At 38.1% G+C, this 21,009-nt stretch overlaps 1 protein-coding gene across 1 annotated transcript in view; it reads right to left on the bottom strand.

The window, feature by feature from the left end:
* Positions 1 to 21,009, bottom strand: part of LOC146691044 (ephrin type-A receptor 6-like) — a 178,178-nt gene that overhangs the window by 72,564 nt on the left and 84,605 nt on the right. The window contains exons 4-5 of the mRNA XM_085434336.1: positions 18,769 to 18,924; positions 13,047 to 13,382 (exon numbers count right to left, since the gene is read on the bottom strand). Coding sequence (XP_085290462.1) covers positions 13,047 to 13,382; positions 18,769 to 18,924 — 492 coding nt within the window. The remainder of the gene's footprint in view (positions 1 to 13,046; positions 13,383 to 18,768; positions 18,925 to 21,009) is intronic.

The following is a 21,009-nucleotide window of genomic DNA, read 5'->3' as shown; positions in this document are numbered from 1 at the left end:
ACCCTCAAATAAAAGCTGACAGTCTGCAGTTAAAGCATATCTTGTTCGTTTCATTTGGAATCCATTGTGGTGGTGTATAGAGCCAAAAATGTTAGAATTGTGTCGATGTCCCAATATTTATGGACCTGACTGTACATGCATCTGATCCATTTATTATCCAAACGTTCTGCTGATGCTGAGCTGCACTATAAGGACTAAAGAGTAGTGAAAGAACCAGTTAGTTACATGAACAGCTATAGAAAAAAAATGCAGAAATGCATTTTTGCAAGGATCTTTTCTGCATTTTAATCAATATTTTTGTGATATTTAAAGTACACAGACTACACCCTAAAAGAACATGCAAAGTGCTTTCTACTACAAGACTCACACATTAAATCAGGCACCTTTTTCTATACCTAAGTGCCCCCTATAACATTTGCATGCACACTCATATGGAAGTATCGGGGGCAACTCAGGGTTCAACATCTTGCCCAAGGATACTTCATCAAGCAGAGCCGATGAGCTGGAGAGCAACACATTGCCCTTCTGATTAGCAGACAACCCGCTCTACCTCCTGAGCCACAGGAGCCTATCATGGAAACTGTATGGATACTGTAATGATGACTGGATGATGAACACTCCCCAAACTTATAGGAAAAAAAAGAGAAAACCAGACAAGGAAATAAAAATAAAATCGAATTCGATCAGCGCGACATTTGTCTGACAGGTTTGTAGAGGAAACATATCTCTGAGAGGAAACAAAAGAGACAAACTTTATGACTAAATGAAAAGGACAATAAACTTCAGCATTCATGCATTAAATCAGTGCCATACAGCTGCCTTATAGTAGCATGTGATGTCAGTATTTATTGTGATGAACACACAAGTTAAATATACACAAGTGATACTATGGGAGGGTGAGAAAGATGTGGGGGAGCGCAAAAGAAGAGCAAAAAGAGAATGATAACGGTACATCAGCAGAGTAAATACTCTGATAAATCACAGAGGAGACAGAGCTGTCGAATAAATTTATCCCAGCCCATTATTCCCTCTTGTATCTCCCACCACAGGAGGCATAAAGACTGTGTGTGAATGTGTGAGTGCCTCCACAAGAAAGAGTGATGATGAAGATGACCCTGGCACTGACGTATATAGCAACACAGGGGCACACGCACACGCACGACATCCGTGACACGACGCCACTAAACATTCCCTTGAAACACCATCACATACACACGACATCAGGTAATTGGGGCCCTTGGGCTCGGGTGCCAAGGGTGCGCATTTCTTGCAGAGAGGCAGATAAATCAACTGTTAATAAGCCGGCAAGTGCAGAGTTTCTATTTACGACTGCTCTTTCTCCACAAGGCCAGTGTCACTAGCCCAAATGTGGTCTCTCATGCTGACAAACACCCCTATTCACATATGCACACACACCTACACACATACTCAGACGGTCCTCAGGCAGAGGACCCCAGCATACCCCTGCCCCCTGGATGTCAAGGGAGAATATAAAGCTTCTCCTGTAATGCAATATATTCAGCATTTTTCATCAGGTCATGCTTTTTCCTATTAAATCATAATGGAGAAAGGATCTCAGCTAAATCTACCTCTCTGACACGCACACATACAGAGTCGATGTCAGCGATGTCAGGCTAGAGTGGTAGCTAGACCTCAGTATGGCAGCACAGTAGAGGACAGTATTGATTCATCCAGCGAAAAGTCACCTTCTTCCTCACCCCACCCCAGCAGCCGCCTCGAGGGCCCCGGTCATTCCACTCAGCCAATTTGTATGGCTGTTGTTATTATTAGTGTTTCTCTGGTATAGCGCTTTGGTCTAGGGGCACGGACACACCGCTTTATGATGCCGCGCCTAATAAACATCATTGTGATTTTCCCAGGCTAGTAATTAAGTGTGCGGCTAATTTGTCATAGTTAGTTAGTGTGGCGCGATGCCAGAAGAGGGCTGCCTGGGAGGGGTACGGTGGCTGAGAAGGCCAGGAGCTTAACACAGACTTTTGAGCCAAAGCTGCATAACGACATTGACGCTGGACTGGGCATGACAGAGGGCATGCAGGCCCTGACGTGGACATTTCTGTGTACATGATTACAATAGATTTTTATGATTATGGGGGTATTTGAGAGCAAAAGCTTAGAATTTCAATGTGATTCAGTGTTTTCTGTTTTGTTTGACTTTTTTCTTTTAAGCACATCTTAAAATGTGTCTGTGTGTAGACACGGTTGTGTATATATCTGTACAAAACTGTCTCAAGGCTAAAGGGAACAAGAAAAGTGGAAAACAATTGGCAAGGCAAATCAGAATGGAGAATGTATTTAGATTAGGCTATACATGCAGCTGAATCACTGTTTACAGACATTATAGTAAAAAACACATTAAGCCCAAAGAGAGAGGGTGAAAAAAGAAATGCTGCTCATATAACCGAGTTAATCATTTTGCCTCAGAGGTATTGTATATCTGCAAAAAGATCTCATTTGAATGTGTTTATAGTCCCACTGCTTATAAAAGAAATCATGACAAATTAATAGGGACGGTAATAAAGGTTCTGTAGTGCAGGGATTCAGGTACTGCCCCATGACTGCGAACTCTCTACTGCATTCAGAATTTATCTTAAAATTATTTTGTACATTTAATGGCCCTCTGAGGTTTTGGCCCATTATAAAAAGATTTGGTTTAGGGCCAGCCTTTTACATTTTAAATGGAGTACATTAAGCTCCTTTCCAGTGTTTATATTTTTATTCCAGGGCTGTACTAGATTTGCATTATTCACATTTTTAACTAATCCTTACTTATTAATTATAAGGCCTTGGTTCAGCCCCTCTGTCTGAAACTAGCCATTTTAGCTCCTCTCACTTAAAAGCCGCCCGCCCTTTAAACCAACTTTCTTCAGACTGGCTGCCCCGTGCAAACCGAAGGGTCAAACAGCAGGGGAGTGAAACTGCTGTGCTCAAAGCTGGAATCGTGTACCTAAGACCATATTAAAGATATTGCCTCCATATGACATCATAAAAGCCCACGAGTTGAAAAAGTCTTTCTAAAATGAGGGTTGAGCCTTTCTCCATCTCCAAGCATCCACCATCAGAGCAGTCCAATTAATTTAAGCTCTAACACAGTCAAAATCTGACAGACCAGCTTCTTTAGAGTTTAGTTTAGTTTAGTCCTGTGGAATTAAGTTGTACTTTTTAAAAAAGTTGCATCTGTTTTCATAGTTCCTGTATTTAATGGTAATGTATTGCATGCCTAAAGCAAAGAGGCTTACTGTAATTCAGTTTTACCATCCACACACTCACCGACTCATTGAGAATCTGCAGCAGCTAGAATGCAAATTGTGTCTGATTCAAATAACTTATGAGAGATAGATCATGGAATCGTAATTCTATTAACATTTAACGGCCACAGTCAATTCTGCACACCATTCAATGAAGCCTATGTGTAAGTTAAATAAGGAAGATCTGTAATCAGTCATCTGTCTGCTTTCCTGGATGTTATTTTGCTTTTCTGTTCTCTACATTCCTACTGTTTTCCCAGGCTGTCAGTTTCAATACTGTCATCAGTATTTTAGTCTAATCATCTTCTTGCCTGCTTTCTTTGGGCCAATCAGCCTCACCGTGCGCAATTTAAATCTGTGCTCTCTGTCATTCTCTCTTACGGACTCTCATTGGTGCAAAACACCTCATCCCCATCTCCACCTCACAGACACCTCAGTTGTAACGACATCCAAGCCTCAGTCTCCATCTTCACCACCAGTGTCTAGACTTCGGGTCCTGCCTAAACCCCGTCACCAGTGGGATTCTGTTCTTCCATGTTGAGTCATCGGAGTCTAATCGCCAAATACATTAATTTCTCTATCTCAATAAATCATGTTCAGTTCTTTCAAATGATCTCTCAATCTTGAATTCATATATGTGTATGATGTAGTACAGTTGTATGTTAACCATATCGTAATATAAATTCAGGCCCATGTTGTACACAGTGTTGGCATAAGCATGTGATTAACTAGGCCTATAGAAATTGAGCTAGAGATCCAAGTGATGGACAACCCAGGATTCGTTCAGTTCTGAAATGATAATCACATCAAATAAAATAGAACATTAATCTTGACGTCATGGACAATTTAGGATCTCTACACCGTCAGACACACCATTGTGTCAACTTTGTTTTCACAGATGCACAGTATGTCGATGATGTGGACACACTCAGTCAGTACCAAGTCAATGAACAGCTCTCCTCTTCCAAGCTCTTCTGTTATCGCATATCACCATGCAGATCTGAAATTGTTAGCTGTGCCCACCAGCTTTTCATCTACAAAAGATTGCCTGATTAGACTCTATCAAGTTGCTGTAAGAAAGCTCTGATGCGTCACCGCAACTGAGAATCTGATCTGTCTCTGATTGCTTTCGGTGACATATACAATTACGCAGCTGCTTCCTGTGATTAAACAAACTCTCCTGTTTCTAGGCCATTTCCTTCTTGTCCTCTTCTTCATCCTTTGCTTTTGTTTGCATTCATCCACCTGTCCACTCCCTCTCACTTCCGTGGTTTAAATCACAAAAATCAGCTATGAATTCTGTAATCCCTCATCTATTTACTGTGCAGACAAAAGCACAATAGTTTACAAATACACCTATGATATTTGCAAAGCCACATTTCCACAGAAACAGGAATTAAACAATGTTGAACACCTCAACTGCTCATAATTAATGGAATCTTTATTCACATTTGTAATAAATATAACTAAACTTGCAAGGTAACTTGCTAAGTGATATTGAAGCTCACAGAACTGAGCTTCCAATTTTTAATAAAACTCTCTGAGCAGTGCTGCTTTTTAGCAGTCACGTTCAGACCAGGTTCAGTGCTCACCCTGAGTGGTTGAAGTGGCCTTCACACTGTTTACATTGGTCTTTATTTTAATTTTTGTTGTTATGTATGGTAGTAACTTCCAGTATCACTAAAATACGTGCGTTAGATACGTATCCAGCATGGAATCGTCTCCCCTGCTTGGGGATGGGAGGAGTTACTGTTCCAGCTTGAGGACTTCAAGTATCAGCTAATGCTAATATATTGCTAATGAGTGGAGTGAGGGGTGTAGTGGATGAACTAGCAAACAGATTGGTTCAGCATCTTTAGTGATAAAGCCACTGTACTGACCTGCTGTAATGAAGAGAGGCATGGGTGTGAAGGCAAAGATTTATAATTACTGGTCAATCTTCATTCCTACCCTACTAGTGACTACAAGAATAAGATCAAGGATTGAGTGGTGGCAATTAGCTTCCTCTGAAGGGTGTCTGAGCTTAGCCTTAGAGCTGGGAAAAGAACTCAGTCACCAAGAAAGTGCTAAGAGTAACACACAGGTGTCTTGCATCAAAAGGAATGAGTTGAGGTGGCTCAAGGTACTCCACCTCGCTGAGGTATTTCATTCATTTTATACTGGGAGGAGAACCCGGAGCCTGACCCAGGACACACTGGATATATTATGTGTCTCGGGTAGCTTGGGAATAAGAGAGAGCTCTGTGCTTCTCTGCTTAGACTGCTGCCCCCTGACCCAGACCCAGATAAGTGGTAGAAAATGGATGAGTTGATGGTGCATCTGCAAAAGCAGAATCCACTCCATAATGGAATATATAAACCCCCATGAAATTAGCAGAATCTTGTAACTGTAACTGATTTTATGAGTGTTTAAGTTGAGAGAAATCATAGACAGAGGAAGAGCATAATACACTGTAATGCTACCAATAGGTCCAAGTTGGTATGCTTGTGAATGTAACTCATGAACCACATGACTGAATGTCAGAAATCAGCTACAGTTGGATTCCTTCAATAAAACCATCTTCAACATGTCCCATAACACCTATTTCTGCCACATTAGGTTTTATTGCAAATTCGATTTTATGTCCAAGTTAAAACAGAAATTCTCAGTATTCAGTAAATCTACACAAATGAGCTTCAGACCAAGCCGTATAGAAGTTACCACATTCCTTATTGAAAGCATTTGTCACAAAAATAACTTGTCAAATAAATTGCAATGGTTGCCACGGCCACTGAAGTGTTTTTTCTTTTCTTTTTTATAGGTTTTAAAAAAACACATCTAGAAACACAAGTGCACTTAGAGTGTGTCTGTGTCTCAGTCTCTTCCTTGCACTTTCTTTATCCTCTGGCCACATTTCTCGTCAGCTAATTTACCCTCTTCTTCATTTTGCCACCCCCTTTTTTGCTCTTTTGATCCTCTCCTCACTCAATCATCTTCTCACACCCTGCTTTTCATTTTCATCTTCTTTCATCCTCTTCCTATTATGTGTCACTTCATTTGTCTTCAAACCACTCTTTTCCTGCTTTCCACATTCATAACACCTTTTCCCCTCTCTCAGACTTACCTCACAGACTTAGCGCCTGATTTCACTACTCTCACTTAACCTCTACATCCTCCCCCAGCTTTACATGTCCTCTACCTTCTTGCTCTTTTCACCTTTCCTTTTGACCCAGTCACCCACTTTGTGAGGTCTTTATGTGGGAGTTGACCAAGTTTACTGATGGATACTTTTGGATGTGATTTTTTTTCTGTAATTATGCTGACTATAAACCATTAAGGCACTGAGGTCACAGGAGTAATATTGTCCTCATGTGGACATAAAGAACCATAAATGTTCCTATAATTTCTTCAGACTTCAGATTGTTATTTTCCAGACAGGCCTTGTCCTTCTCCTGCTCTTAATCCTTATGTGCTTTACAACCTCTCCCTAAAAATGGAAGGAAAAGGAAAGTATTACAACATGTCAAATGTAGAGAGCATGTCAAATGTTTGTAGTCTGATTTGTAGTCTGTTTGTATTTTAATATACTTAATTTGAACTTTGCACTCACTTTAAGAGGCACATTTACCAATTTGCTGCACAGTGTTGGGAACTATGCAGTTTTAAGGCAGTTTTTTTCTTTTCAGCTGCTCAAACTCCTTTGTCTTATTTTTTTTGATAATTAGACAGACACAGACTTTAGCACCATGACTTTTTAAACGTTTTGTCACTGTAACACAGACAGAATGTTGTTTTGGTCTTGCTGACCAAAGACTTTCTCTCGATGGCAGAACACTTAAAGACTGATATATATTGTTCAATACTTATGATGCATGTATTTCTATTTTTAAAATGTGTTTGGCCTTCCCCTACTTTTTCTAGCCTAACAAATGCAGCATTCATGATTTCAATTTTTTTTTTTTTTTGATGATTTCATGATTTCAATTTTTAATTTATCAGACCACTTGACAGTCTTTTTCATCTTGCCTCAGTTCATCTTTAACAAGCTCATGCTTTATCATGCTTTAAAGAATCACAGAGAAGGCAGTGATTATTTGCTTCCGTGTGTGTCTGTGTTTGTGTGACTCAAAGACTTTTAACTTGTACTGAGCTGTGAGTACTGACAATGGCCCATACAGTAGTATGCACTGCAAAAACTATTTTGGGGACTGCTGGCTGAGATTATAGCAATTTAATATCAGTTTGTGTGTGAATCATTTAAATTTATTATGTACTATAATATATATAATATAATAAATGTACTATACATGATGAAATTTCCAAATTCTAATCCTTCTCATTTTATATTGAGAAACATTATCTGTGAATGGTTAGGCTCCTTGTTCAAGCAGTCTTTTACAGAATTCCTGCCTCATATTTACTAGTGAAAAACTTTTGGGACGGAAAACCTTCCTTCCAGTCTTTTTCAAAATTGTTGTTCCAAATTTAAAAGAAGTGTTCATTAAAAACAAATCCATATTTTTTTGTTATTTTTCATAACATTTTCAATGAAAAATAACCTTTAAATTATCTTTTTGTATTTAAACGAAAAGCTTTACATTATTTGTAAATCATTGTGTTCTTCTTTTATTTAAATTTGATACATTTCTCTGAGTTTTTTTTGAAAGGTAGTTGTAATTTTCCAAGATTCTCCAGTGCCTGTGTGTGAGTTACAAAGACTTATGGGAGTGCATATATCAGATTAGCTTCACTAAATCATTTACTAAATATTGAAAAGGCTAAGCCTGACAGGAAATTATCATAGGCCTATATAGTTTCTCCATTTCCCTCCCACATGTGTACAGTATTTAAATGTATTTATGCCATTGTGCATGTGTGAGTCTGTGTGCGCGTTTTCGCAAAGCAGCTCCTCATAAGCACAACAAATCATACACTAACTTCACTGGCACAAGGCATTTACCAAAACGGCCATCAGCATTTTAATGACAAAGTCTAATCTATTTATGGCCAGAGTAAATTATTACAGCGGACTCTTGATATTCCCCACAACACACAGAAATTTACATGGCTCACTCAATTCTGCTGATGGCAACTCTATGCTAATGGTGTTGGAATTTTCTGTGCACCTTTCCAAACAAGCCCATCACACTGAGGTTTAGGTGGATGAGTCAGGGGAAGCATATGTGCAAAAGCATGTATGCATATCACTGCCGCTTGCAACTTTTCATATTCTTAAGAAGGTATGGTTATCTTTCAACTTGAATGCATACGCTGACCGTGTGCACTCTTTCAACTTTGTCAAAAGCCTCTGCAGTTTTTCCATTGCTGACTTTGAGATAATTGCCAGTCTTAATCAACGTGCCTTGCAGATTAACCCAATTTCTCTTCAGGTGTCCTATTGTAGGTCTTCTCTGTGTATGGCATACGGTAAACACTGGACACATGTTCTTTGGTTCAAAAAAAGCAGCATAACTTATGTGCAGAAGAAATCAAATACTAAGGGCCCTTCTATTTAAAGGCTCCACAAATGTAACACTTGGTTTCACAGTGCATCGCCTTAGTTGAGGAATTTCTTGTAATTACTGAGTATTCTTGTACTACAAGTGCAGAGATATCAGTTTTACATGATTTAGATGATAGATTTTGAAAGGAATCTTCATGTAAACATGACAAAAAGACCAAGTATTACTGTCCTTTTCACTAAATTGAAGCAATAGTGTGGAAGTATAAGAATAGATACATTACCTAGTCCCTTCTCAATATTCTAACCACCAACTATTCCACCACCATCACATTATCTTTAAGGAAATTGTATTTTAAATGTAAGAAATCCCCTTACTTTGCTTCAGCGAGTATCTACAAATGCACATTTTTTTGGATTCAGTTTGAGAAACTAAATTGAGGATTAGGCCAAATCATTTTAGATAACTTTTCCAGGGCATTTATTTAGCAATTGGAACCAATGATATATCTAAATATTTGGTCAAACATATTGTTTGCATGAGTGGTTTCAATTTTCTAAGATATTTTTAAAAAACAAAACAAAAACAAACAAAAAATGTATTTAACATCCATAACCCTTTAAAACCGGTCGGGACGGGCACGCTCCGTTTTGCATAGCTATTTTTAAATCGCTGTAGAACCGGAACCAGGTAAGCTAGCACAATGATTTTTTTTTTGGCACATGAAACCGGAGGAGTTACATCTTATGCCATCAGCTTGTCCTGGGTCACGGTTTCCTTCCACATATGGCTTTGCAAAAACAGCATAAAAAGCACATGTTGGAATAGACATCAGTGCGAGCTATCGTGTGTCCACCATTACCTGGCCGAAACCGGACGTGACGTCATTTTCGCGGAAAATGTATTTATTTATTTTTTTTTACCTTTGGGGCCTTATAAGCCTGTACTGGTGTTTTTAAAAAGTCATGTTTGACTTCATGCCTTTCTGAATAGTTTCTGGGATGCTTAGAACTCAAATTGCACTGCTGGAAATAGTTTATTTTGATGCACATGCTGTCTTTTTTGCAAATTTGCATTATAATATTTATTTTCGTTTTTCCTTCAGGACATAAAAATTGGTGTATCTCAAAAATAAAACTATGAAGACACTCAAAATAAATTTCCTGTTGTTAGAAACTATTTTGTGCAACTTTTTTGTATTTACAGTTTTGACGGACAAACCTCTTAAATTTCTCTAACTAGACATATATGTAAAAAAACAAAAACGATTTTCAATTTTTTTTTAGTTTATTGCACTTTGTTGCAATTTATGTAATTAGACTTGATGCATACATATTATTAAAATTTGGGCTATAACAGTTATATTGATGTATAGCAACTTAAAATGCTCCCAAAAATGACACTATAGCATGTAAAAATATAAAGATAACTCTGGCGGACTTGGTTCTATGGTAGGTCTTAAAGGGTTAAACCTATTCAGCATTACAGTAAAATATAGATTTCAAACTTTCTTTTTAAAAATATTAAAAAACGATGCAAGAATAATCTAAGAATAATCTTAGGCAGTGTGTGGGCTATTGCTTTGTGCAATTGTGCTCATGAATCATCTTGCATCACTTCTATTCTTGCTGAGGTGTGAAAAGAAGATATTACACCTTCTGGTATGCAAGTATGAAAATGATGAAAATGTCTACTCTCCTTTTACTCACAGTTCTAGATACTTAAAAGTCATACAAACAGTATAAAGATCATAAAATTAAAACCTTTAAAGCAATCTTTAATAATTAGAAAAAAAAACAAACCCAAGCAAAACAAAACAGCAATCATTTTGGCTAAACTTAACCAGGAATCAGACAATCAAACACTGTATGTGACACTAATACAAGAACAAACCTGTTGAATCCCAGAGCAGTCTGTTGTATTCTTTGGCATCTGGGGAAACAGTTTATGTACATACGATGTTGAGTACACGTTTTTCCAGTGGGTCTAAACAGGCTTGTCCAACAGTGGCAAGCACAGAGGGAGAACCAACATTATGAAAACACTACTCCATTCCCCAGCATTGGTCATATGCCTCAAGTAAACCTGAGGTTTATTACTTTCATCCGGTAGTACTGATCTGCTTATATGAGCTTATGAGCTTATATCCGAAAAACAAAGTTGGAAAGATTTGTCCATTCATTACTTGGTGTTACTGATAACATGACACCTGCTGCATCCGTGGGTTGGATGGGACACTGTGGTATTAAAACTACAACTACCAATGTAATCAATAACCATGTTTACCATTAAAATAAATGACACAGACTATTGACTCTCTGACCAAACTCTAGTTTCTGTCAAGGAGATAGTGGTAAAATACATCATCACTCTGCTTATCAGTGGCCGAGGGCCATAAATCTACCTTTTCCCTTGAGCATTTTAAATAGCTGCAGCTGTGTACGTTAGTGTTGAAATAGGTCTTGTGCACAGCCCAGGGACCTGCCACAACTATATGCTAAACTGGGCATCTTAATGAAATAAAAAGGCTGCGTGTAACATTGAGGTGCCGGTAAAGGATAGAGTTGTCCCCAGTGACACAGAATAATGCATTTAATGTGTTTTGGCTCTATGAGAAAATGTATTTCTCCCAGCCTCCCTTAGCAGCGGCAGAAAGGAGGGAAGGAGAGAAAGAAAGAGGAGAGAACAAAGAAGCAAAAAACAAGCATGCTTGAATATAGGAAACCGGAGGGAGAGAAGGAAACAACCATCAAGACAAAACAGGGTGAGGAAAATAGTCAAGGGAGGAGGCAGAAAACAGAAAACACAGTGTTTGCAAATCAAAAATTAAAAGCATAAGCATGCTATACACCAGAGGATGTCCCAAAGATATAATGGGCCTTTCAGCCCCTTTATTTGGGGAAAACAGGTAAATACAATAACAACTTGGACCTCTGCCATCATTTACAGCAGTGTTTGAGGGTGCAAACCTATAAATATTAGAAGGACAATTACCTTACTGTCATAACGCCAGGCCTGTCTCACCTTACTAACTGCATCAAAAAGCAACAAATGATCAAAGTATTGAATATTAACTTTCACAAGGCCATTCTCACAAATCTCTAACAAGGCCCCAGTAACACAATAAACTAATGACTGTTCTAAAGCTGTGTACTCAGAACAAACCTTCTTGATCACAGCTCCACAGTACATAATCATTCTGATTGGCATATTGGAATATATAATTTTTCAGATTTTGTTCTGTGGCAAAATCTCAAAGCTCAAAGATGGAGTGAGAAACTCTGTGAGGAACAGTCGTAACCAATGATTTTGCCCCATGTTAAATTATTTTACCTTCTATTAATGAAATGCCATCAAACTGTGAGCGGAGGTTTCTCTGAAATACGACTCACGTTCAATCACATACAGTATTCAGTATTGAAGATTTGCAAATTATAATAGGAATAACCTTAAACTAATGAAAATCCTTTCCTGGAAAAAACACTGTCGGTGACATTTGCATTAGGGTTGAAAAAAAAAAGAGCCATGACGAGTAGACAAACAAAAAGCTGTTTATATTACAACGTAAACACATTTCCAGAGCTAATTTTGTTCTTTCCTGCCTTTGCTGGCATATCGGTACATGTTTGGTACATTACTTCTACCGTTAAGTAGGATAAGATGGCAAGAAGCCATTGGCAGCCACTAGCACAGAGTCATGTGGATTTATCAACAGCAAACCAGTCATACAAGTATTGCGCTATAATGCTGGTAGAGGTCACGGAGTACCTTTAAAAACAGGGGATGATCTCCTCACAGTTCCATAAATACCTTTTAAATGAACAAATCCTCTGGGCGTCAAAAGTTATGAAAACAAACATGAAATATTCTTGTCTTACGGCGATTATACTTCTGCCAAAAACTAATGAGTTTTTCACTTACTCATAGTTTAACTACTGAAAATTTTCACAAAAATCAGGTTAATCTTTGAGTTATTGAGTTAACACATGTAGCATGATACTGGGGAGAACCAATACATTTCTAACCACATAAAGCCACACAGAGGAGGTGATTAATTTGTTGCTAATTAGATTATCACTGCAGATTTCATTTATAATCTTACGCATACACAGAGTCCTGCACAATGTATTTGGGAACAACTTGAGGTGTAAGGTAGTGTGAAAATACCAAGAAGTTTTCATGTTATCATAAACTTTTTCTGCTGATATGATTAGGTATATTAGGAAAGATTAAATTTATCTTAGTTATCTTTATGTATTTTTTAACCAGCAAAGCAGAATCCTACATTTTATAGGACTTGTGCTTAAGTAACACACTCAATGAAAATAATAGTACTCACCACCCTGATCAGTGCTGACGGTGATGATGGCCACCTGTCGAGGGAACGAGCTCATGTCTGACACACCATTAAGCGACTCGATCTCAAAGGTGTAGTTGGCGTGTGCGGAAAAATCCACGACAGTGACAGTGGCGTTGGTCAGGCCTAACGGTCCTGGCAAGAAGCGAAGCTCGTCTTCACACAGCTGGCAGTGGTCGGGCTCTGGGCCGCAACGTTTACACTGGACGTTGTAGGTTAGGTCCCTGCGACCTCCTGTGTCGCTAGGGGGCGACCACTCCAGCAGCAGGCAGGTGTCGTTCAGGTTAAACATCAGATTTCGTGGACGGGATGGAGGGCCTACAAAAGAGCAAAAACTGATAAACTGATAAAAGAATTTAAAATTATATTTCAAATGAAACATGGGTAGCACTTTCTGTTACAGCTCAGTAATAGTGTTGTAAGAGTAGCATAATAATGTGGAAACAAGCAGGAATTTAACCACAGTTGTTTCCTGGTGATCCTCACATAACTTAAAGTTTGGAATTAGAGTTAGAGGGGATTTTGCACCTTGCAGGCCTGATTCCTGGTTATTACAAAGAAAGTTATCTGTGTAGGTTCCTACTCATCCAGGTCATGGAAAGAAACGTGACTGGACTTCTTAAAGAAGACAACTTAAAGAAGTCTAGTCAATTTCTTTCCAAACTTCTTAGACTACAATAAAGTTCTTCAGGTTTTTACAGTTAATAATCCACAGCATCAAAATAGGATTTATATTGTTACCGTTTAACAGAGAGGAATGCTGAAGGCATAGGGTTGGATTAATTATAGCATTATATTATAGCATTAAAGCATCAGCTAAGATTACCTTATTGTCAAGTGGATACTACCACAAGTCAGTATATAAAAATGTAAATACATAAATATTACTATCATATTACTAGGTGTTTATAACAATATATATATATATACACACACACACACACACACACACACACACACACACACACACACACACACACACACTTTATATAAACTTTATATAAAATATTACATATTTACATTGATTCTGTTGTAAAATACAACTTTGATCCAGTTTGTTTGACTTCTAATACTATATTATAATATTATGAATTGGTACTGCCTCATAGGCATATGTTTTTTGTTCCTCATTATTATACCTATATCATATATATGTAAGATAATACTTTGTTATTACTTTGATATTAAGCTGGTAATAACTTGCTATTTCCATATTAATGACATGTTTCCACCATTAGTACATGACTGTTACCACATTTTTCCATATTATTATTAGTAGAAAGCACAACCAAGATATGTTTAGCTGATGTTTGCTGTGTTTAATTATAAAATCTCACAGTTTACTATATCAAGATTAAATTAAATAACAAAATTCATTGTTAGTCTATAGCAGAATAATCAGGTTTATTAAATAAAGGGCTTACGTGCCCAGCAGTTAGTTTATGTCCATACATACACAATTCTAATATCACTGTTTCTGCCAAATAATTTTTGAGCGTGCTTTCTTTTAATTATATCTTTTAGACAAACTGTTGCTAATATATCTGCAATTCTTTCATTTTGTGTTTCAGACCCATAGTCACACAATTTCACACCACCCAACCAAGTTATACAGGCAAACAGAGTTTCCATCAGCTGCAGTCTAGACACTAGAGACTGCATTCTATCACCAGTCCTGATATGGTGCTATGTTTAACAATGATGCTGCAGGTGCAATCACCTAAATCTTATTATGTGTCTGAATTTGGAAATAGTTAATTCAATCATGCAGTCCTTCCAAGTAGCCAAGCTGTGCATTGTACTATTTCGATAGTAAGAACCAAATGTAAGTTGTGCACACCAGAGTTAGAATGTCTTCCTATACCTGTATAAGAAACATCACCCAAAACTGCCATCTGAGGTCAAAAGCAGGTGAAAGAATGCTCTGAATGTCATAGTCCTCTCATGCTTTTAGTACTGGCTTTCTATTGCCTTGTGTTTCCCTCACTCCCTTTCCTTTTTTTCTGTCCCTCTGTTTGTGTATGTCTTGTCTCCCTGTGAATCCCTGGAGGCGTGACTCTCCACCGAGACAGATGATACACGTGTGTCATTATTCAATCAACCACCTACAGTATATATATATTTGTCATCCACCCCTTGCCAGACTGTCAAATAAATTACTGCAGTAGATGGCATTCAGGCTCCTTGTTGAAACTCTAGTTAACTAATTACACGTTGTCTTTGTTCTCCCAACCTCCAGTTTGTGCCAACCAGCAACCAGTTAACCCCGATCTTTTACAATCTATCCTCGGCTTTGACTCTGCCCGCCACTCTCCATCTGAAACTCCAGCATCAGCTACCAACCACCTCCAGCTACACACCCTGCCTGCCACTATCCACCGTCTCCTCCAGCGTCAGCCTCCTGTAGTCAATCCACTCTACTGATCTAGGATCCACCTCTGCAGATAAAACAAACCTGAGTATTAAACTGAGTATTTTGCATTTGCGTCAACTAGTGTTTCGTCTAAAACCTTAACACTAAATGTTTTTCTATTTCATAAATGTTTCACACACATATCTTAAAGTCCTGCTGTACTGACTCTTATAATGCAATCCTGACCTGTGCAGTAAACAGCCTAACTACCTCCCTCACATTTCACTTTGCTAAGGTCTTGTGCTCCCTGGATGCGCGTGTTTGTGTGTCAGGGTAAGCATTGTGCAATAGCAGGCAGCCAGCTGTCAACAGGGTGGAGTTAAAAGGCCTGGGGGATTTGAACACTCCTGTCCTGCCAAGCTCACTGTCTGCCAGGACAATGGGATGTTTCCCTCTCTTCCACCATCCCTCTCTCCCCACCGTTGCTAAAATCTCAGCAGACAGGAAAGCTCCTCCTACTGCTCCTCCACTTCTGTCAGCGTGTGTCCATTCTCTCCCTTTATCTCTCTCTGCCTCTATCGGCCATTATCTCACCTTCTCTATTCTCTGCATCGAGGAGAATCCACCCACCTCCCCTCCTGCAGAGCAACCCCACTGCCATCAATCAACTCCTATTCTAAGGGGAGATTGGTATCACCACCTCCTTCCTTTCTCTCTTCACTGTCTACTCCATCCAGCCTTTACACTTTTCCCTCTCCTTTATCTTCCCCTCCTGTTCTATCTTCTCTTTCTTCCTCTCTAACGTTGTCTTCCTCTAAGGCCCTCGGTCTTTAATCTCTATTGTCTTCAACGTCAAGCAAACAGTTTATGTTTTGGCCTACACGCCCCTGATTAAAATGCATTATGTGAGTAAACACAGCTCACAGATTGTAAAAGTAGATGTGGTACACCAGCCTACTCCTCTTAGGTTGCAAGTTTGTCACTCCCACACAAGGCCCTTTTACGCTGTGTTTGTACTTGGAGTGGAAATACTGTTAAAAACAAATTAACAACAGTTGACAAACCATTGAACAAGGCACTAAATTACAACGTTGTATACTGAGGAAGGTGTCTAGTTGTCTTTAGTAAGTGTAGTAGTAAAGATTTAACAATATGCTTTTTTGTTTTCGAGCAAATCAAACTTACCTTGTCAATGTAGTCAATAAATGCTGTAAATACAAATATGCCACCGGAGTCATTTGTTCAGATCTTGGAGTTTAAGAAGCTAGAGCTCATCACTTGTTTGATTAGCTCATGCTTTTAGGACTTGGAAAGTGTCGGTAACTGCAGGTAAGATAAGTTTTCAAGTAGTTGTCAGACAAATAAAAGACCCCAGACTGAAATGCTTTCAGGTTTAAATGTATATATTGAATCATCTGGGCCTAAAATTTGACAAAAAAACATCAAAGGAAGAGCTGAAGCCTTTTTGAGGATTTCCCCTGCAAATATTGCATCCTGCAGGACAATCTAAACTAACAGCATCTCCACAATGACTTGGCTTTGTCTTTCTGTAAAAGACAAATACACTCTTCCACCCTGGAGAGCTCTCAGACATGGCCCCCGTCTATCTCAGTGACAGCTAAATGGCTTTTTAATTAAAGGAGAATTAGTCCGGTTAAACTGTAATTTAATGCAAATATGAAGTCGTAATGACAGTCAGTGAATCATCAATGAAGACGAGGCAGCTGAACAAAAGCCATGTAATTCATCCAGAGACTCTCTAATGTTCCGTTTCACACCAGATAAGTCCTAAAGACGAGACTGGATTTACGGCCACAGCAAATTCTCTGAGAACACTGGAGTAATCCACCAGCTCTATAGACAAAGTAATAACTTACCAGACTGTCTGGCATAGACAAGTATAGAAATATTTAATGTGAATGTACAATGAATTGATTCAAGTTTAATCAGACAAAATGATAACATGACTATTTCTCTCTCTCTATTTATGATGATGGTGATTACAGCTGTCAGTTCTCCCATAAGTCTGATCACATCAAAAAGGTTGACTAACATCACTGCAGTTATACATGCGGCTATTATGTCTAATGACTCATGTCCAAGGTAGGAGGTAATGCCTTTAGCCAGCTTGCTTTTGCACATCTTCAGCATGTTTTCAGCAGCTCACAATTGTGAAAAGTTTAATTTTTTAGTCATCTTATTATACTATATGAAATGAATCCATGCTATAGTGTTAACACAATTCCAGCAACATGCAAAAGATCCTGGGTTTGATTCTGGACAAGCTACAAACCCAGTAGTGTTAGCCACAAGTCTGGGAGGGTTGTATCAGAAAGGGCATCAATGCCAAATCAAACACAATACCTTAAAATACCTCTTTCTTCTTCTTTTTTTTTTTTTTTAAATTTACCATACAAAAGCTCTGTCTGTGTGTTTATTTCTTTATCCAAGAACTCCCACTACACCATCAGAACTTGAGCAACTAAACATGGCACACAGGTACAGCCAAAGGTTCTTATCTGTAACAGAAATTATGATGTCAGCATGTTTCCTAGCACCCACCTGACAATGGACTAAAATGAACCTTTATGAACTTACAGCATAACATAAATCATTATGTTATTTTTATTTCACAAAATTAATATCTCATTTATATTCAGAAAGGATTAATTATATAAAACTTGGATTATGCATAATATATTATGATGCCATCATACTGCCTGGTAATCACCTAACAACAAGCTCAAATTACCTGTACCTTTCTACCGAGAGTTTATGCCCCTACCACACAATATGAAAGCAACCAATCATTTTAATTTTATAACAATAACAACTAATTTATGCCCAAAAAAGCTGAACCACGCGTGCCTGGCAACCTCCTAGCAATGGGAGGAAATTACTCTTTTTACCAGTTTTTCAAATTAAGTATACTGTATGAACGTCAAACACTGCTGTAGCATTATGTATATACTAGTCATTGTAACATTACCCTGCCATTATCAGATTGTCTATAAACCAGGCTGCCCTTCAGTCACATGATGTAGTTTGTGCACCTGCACACATCCAAATTTCTCTGGTCACATCTTTTAGATAGTGGATTGATTTTCATCACATCCACCTTTCTAGATGAATGACTAAAATGTGTTGTGCAGTAAAGTGAGCTCAAGTCTTTAACGTTATCATTGTTCTGTTAATAAATTCACTGGAATGCATTTTATATTTTCATTTCTAACTCATAAACATTTGTGCCATCTGCCTGTGAAGTTAAAGACGGAAGGTGTTAATCTGATTGGCAAAGCACACGGTGTGACGATCGTGCTTAAAACCCTTTTTTTTTTCTGGTGTACTCACGTGTACAAGCCATAGTTGGAGGATCTTTCTCAGCCCTGAAGAAGCCTTTCTCACAGCGGCAGATAGCAGATGCTTCTCCATAGCTGAAACTATGCGGAGGGCACTTTGAACATTTAATGTTTCCAGCATATGCCTTGTAGAAGCCTGGACGACATGCTGAGGATGACAGACACACAATGTGGCAGTCTGTAAGTGCACAGCCAGACCTTCATATAGACGTACAGGTAGAAATATTTCATGCAAACATCACATAGCTCGATAATATTATGCAAAGAAAGAGGCCCTGAAGGGAGACAGTTTATGCTGCAATCCATCAGAAATTCAGACTTTAAATAGATTCATGAAACTCATGTTTTCTATTTAAACAGTGAAACAGGGAGACCATCTGCTTTGGGTTTAGGATTATTTACTCAAAGTATTAAAAAGTATGATTTTTTATTTTCCACAAAAACAAAGATAGAAAGAAACATTGAAATCATCTCTAACTCTGACAACACTTGTAACACAAAAATTCCCACGTTTTTGTTTCCTTTTCGGAATAACAAAAATGGATTAAAACCGAGGGTATTGATTATCAAAACATAATACCAACGTTAGTTTTATTGCCCGCATTTAATTCCCAATAAATAGTTCAAGCTTAGGGAAAGGTGATGAAACAAAAGAAAGAAAGAAAATAGAAAGAAAAAAAGAAAAAAAAAAAGAAAATAGTCAGTTGTATCACCTGTCACACAACTAGTTTTGAATTTCCAATGGCTTCAATCAAAACACAGAAATGTCTTCAAGTTAGAAAGGAACCACAGTTGTACTAAAACCAATAAATGTGTGATAGCTGCGCAAAAACTTTTCTGAATATTTAGCCGCCAAAAACACATGGAAACAACAGAATACAACAACTGTTAATATGTTTTGTTAAGCACTGGCTTAATTTGTGAAGACAGAACACAAGGGAGCAGTTTATCTCTGCAGTTTTAACATCTGGTGTCTTTGGTGAATTAGGGTCTTGCAAAATTGTCCTATTTTATTTCAAACCACAATCTCTTCTTAAACGTAAGTGCATCTGTTAAAACATGAATAAATGTACACACACACAAGTGAAAATGAACAAACTACATCTATTGACAGGTCAGCTCTGTCTTCTGGTTTCACGTGGCTCAAGAAGCTCAGTCCACTAGGTCAAAGTCCAGCGCCTGAGTCACATCCATCACAGCCTTCTCCCTATATGGGCTTTGTTGGTCTTTATTCTAACTCATCTGACTTTCTAAGGCTTTTCTGAAAGACATAAGGATTTTTTTTCCATTTCCAAATAAATACTGTTCCTTATATCACAGCAGACTAAGCAGTACAAACTACAAAGCAGCATATCTACTGATAAATCTTTTACTCCATTTAACGTTGCCTTGAACAATTTTCAAAAAATTATGACGATTATAAGAAATCATGTCCAATAGGTCTTTTTGACAGAAGGCATTTTGACATGCCACTGTTACAGGGTTTAAATAGTGTGATTACTGAATACCTGAATTCCATTTGGCTGTTTCCTTTTGACTTATTGTTAATGCTGACTCACTTTGACATTGTCAGGGCTTACTCAGAACTTTCAATAGAAAAGAGCCATAACTAAGTCGGCAGTGAAATTAGTGTTTTTTCCTACCATGACAGTTCAAAATGTCTGATGCAGTGAAAAAGACATATTTAGAATATCATAAACAGCAACTGAGCAGATGAAATGTGTGTTAATATTTTATAAGCCATTTATTTACACCAACAAGTAAAAACTTTTTAAAATGCAACACAGAACTGCACACTAGAGATATGTAAAAAAACAAAAAAAACAAACAAACTTTCCTCCCAAAGCTAAGCTTTATTGTGAGCCAAGGAGTCATTCACAGGAGGTCAGTGAGTGTGCCAAACATTCCAGGTATGAGGGAGGTAAAAAATACAAAAAACAGGCAAGAAGTGACACATGAGGAAACTAATGAAAAAACATCCAAACAAGAGGTACAGGAATGACTTGAAAGCTTAACTGCTGTGAGTAAAAAGCCAATCTGTTAAGGAACAAAGAGAAGCAGGGGGGGTGTACATACTCACAGTGATGATTGATTGGATGATTGAACTCAGGTGAGAATAATCGGAGCGGAGCACGTAATCACAGGGGTGGGAAATGAACCAAAGTCTGTCAGGAAAACTCAACGGAGTGAAACGAACAGAGGTCTTTTCAAAATAAAATTACATTGTTTTGCA

The sequence above is a fragment of the Copadichromis virginalis genome, linkage group LG16, assembly GCF_057382275.1.
Source record: "Copadichromis virginalis isolate Kocher_CV1m ecotype Utaka linkage group LG16, C_Virginalis_male_GT1.1, whole genome shotgun sequence".
NCBI classification, from domain to species: Eukaryota; Metazoa; Chordata; class Actinopteri; order Cichliformes; family Cichlidae; genus Copadichromis; species Copadichromis virginalis.
The sequence above is the reverse complement of the archived record's forward strand: the minus strand, read 5'-3'. Positions and strand labels throughout refer to the sequence as shown.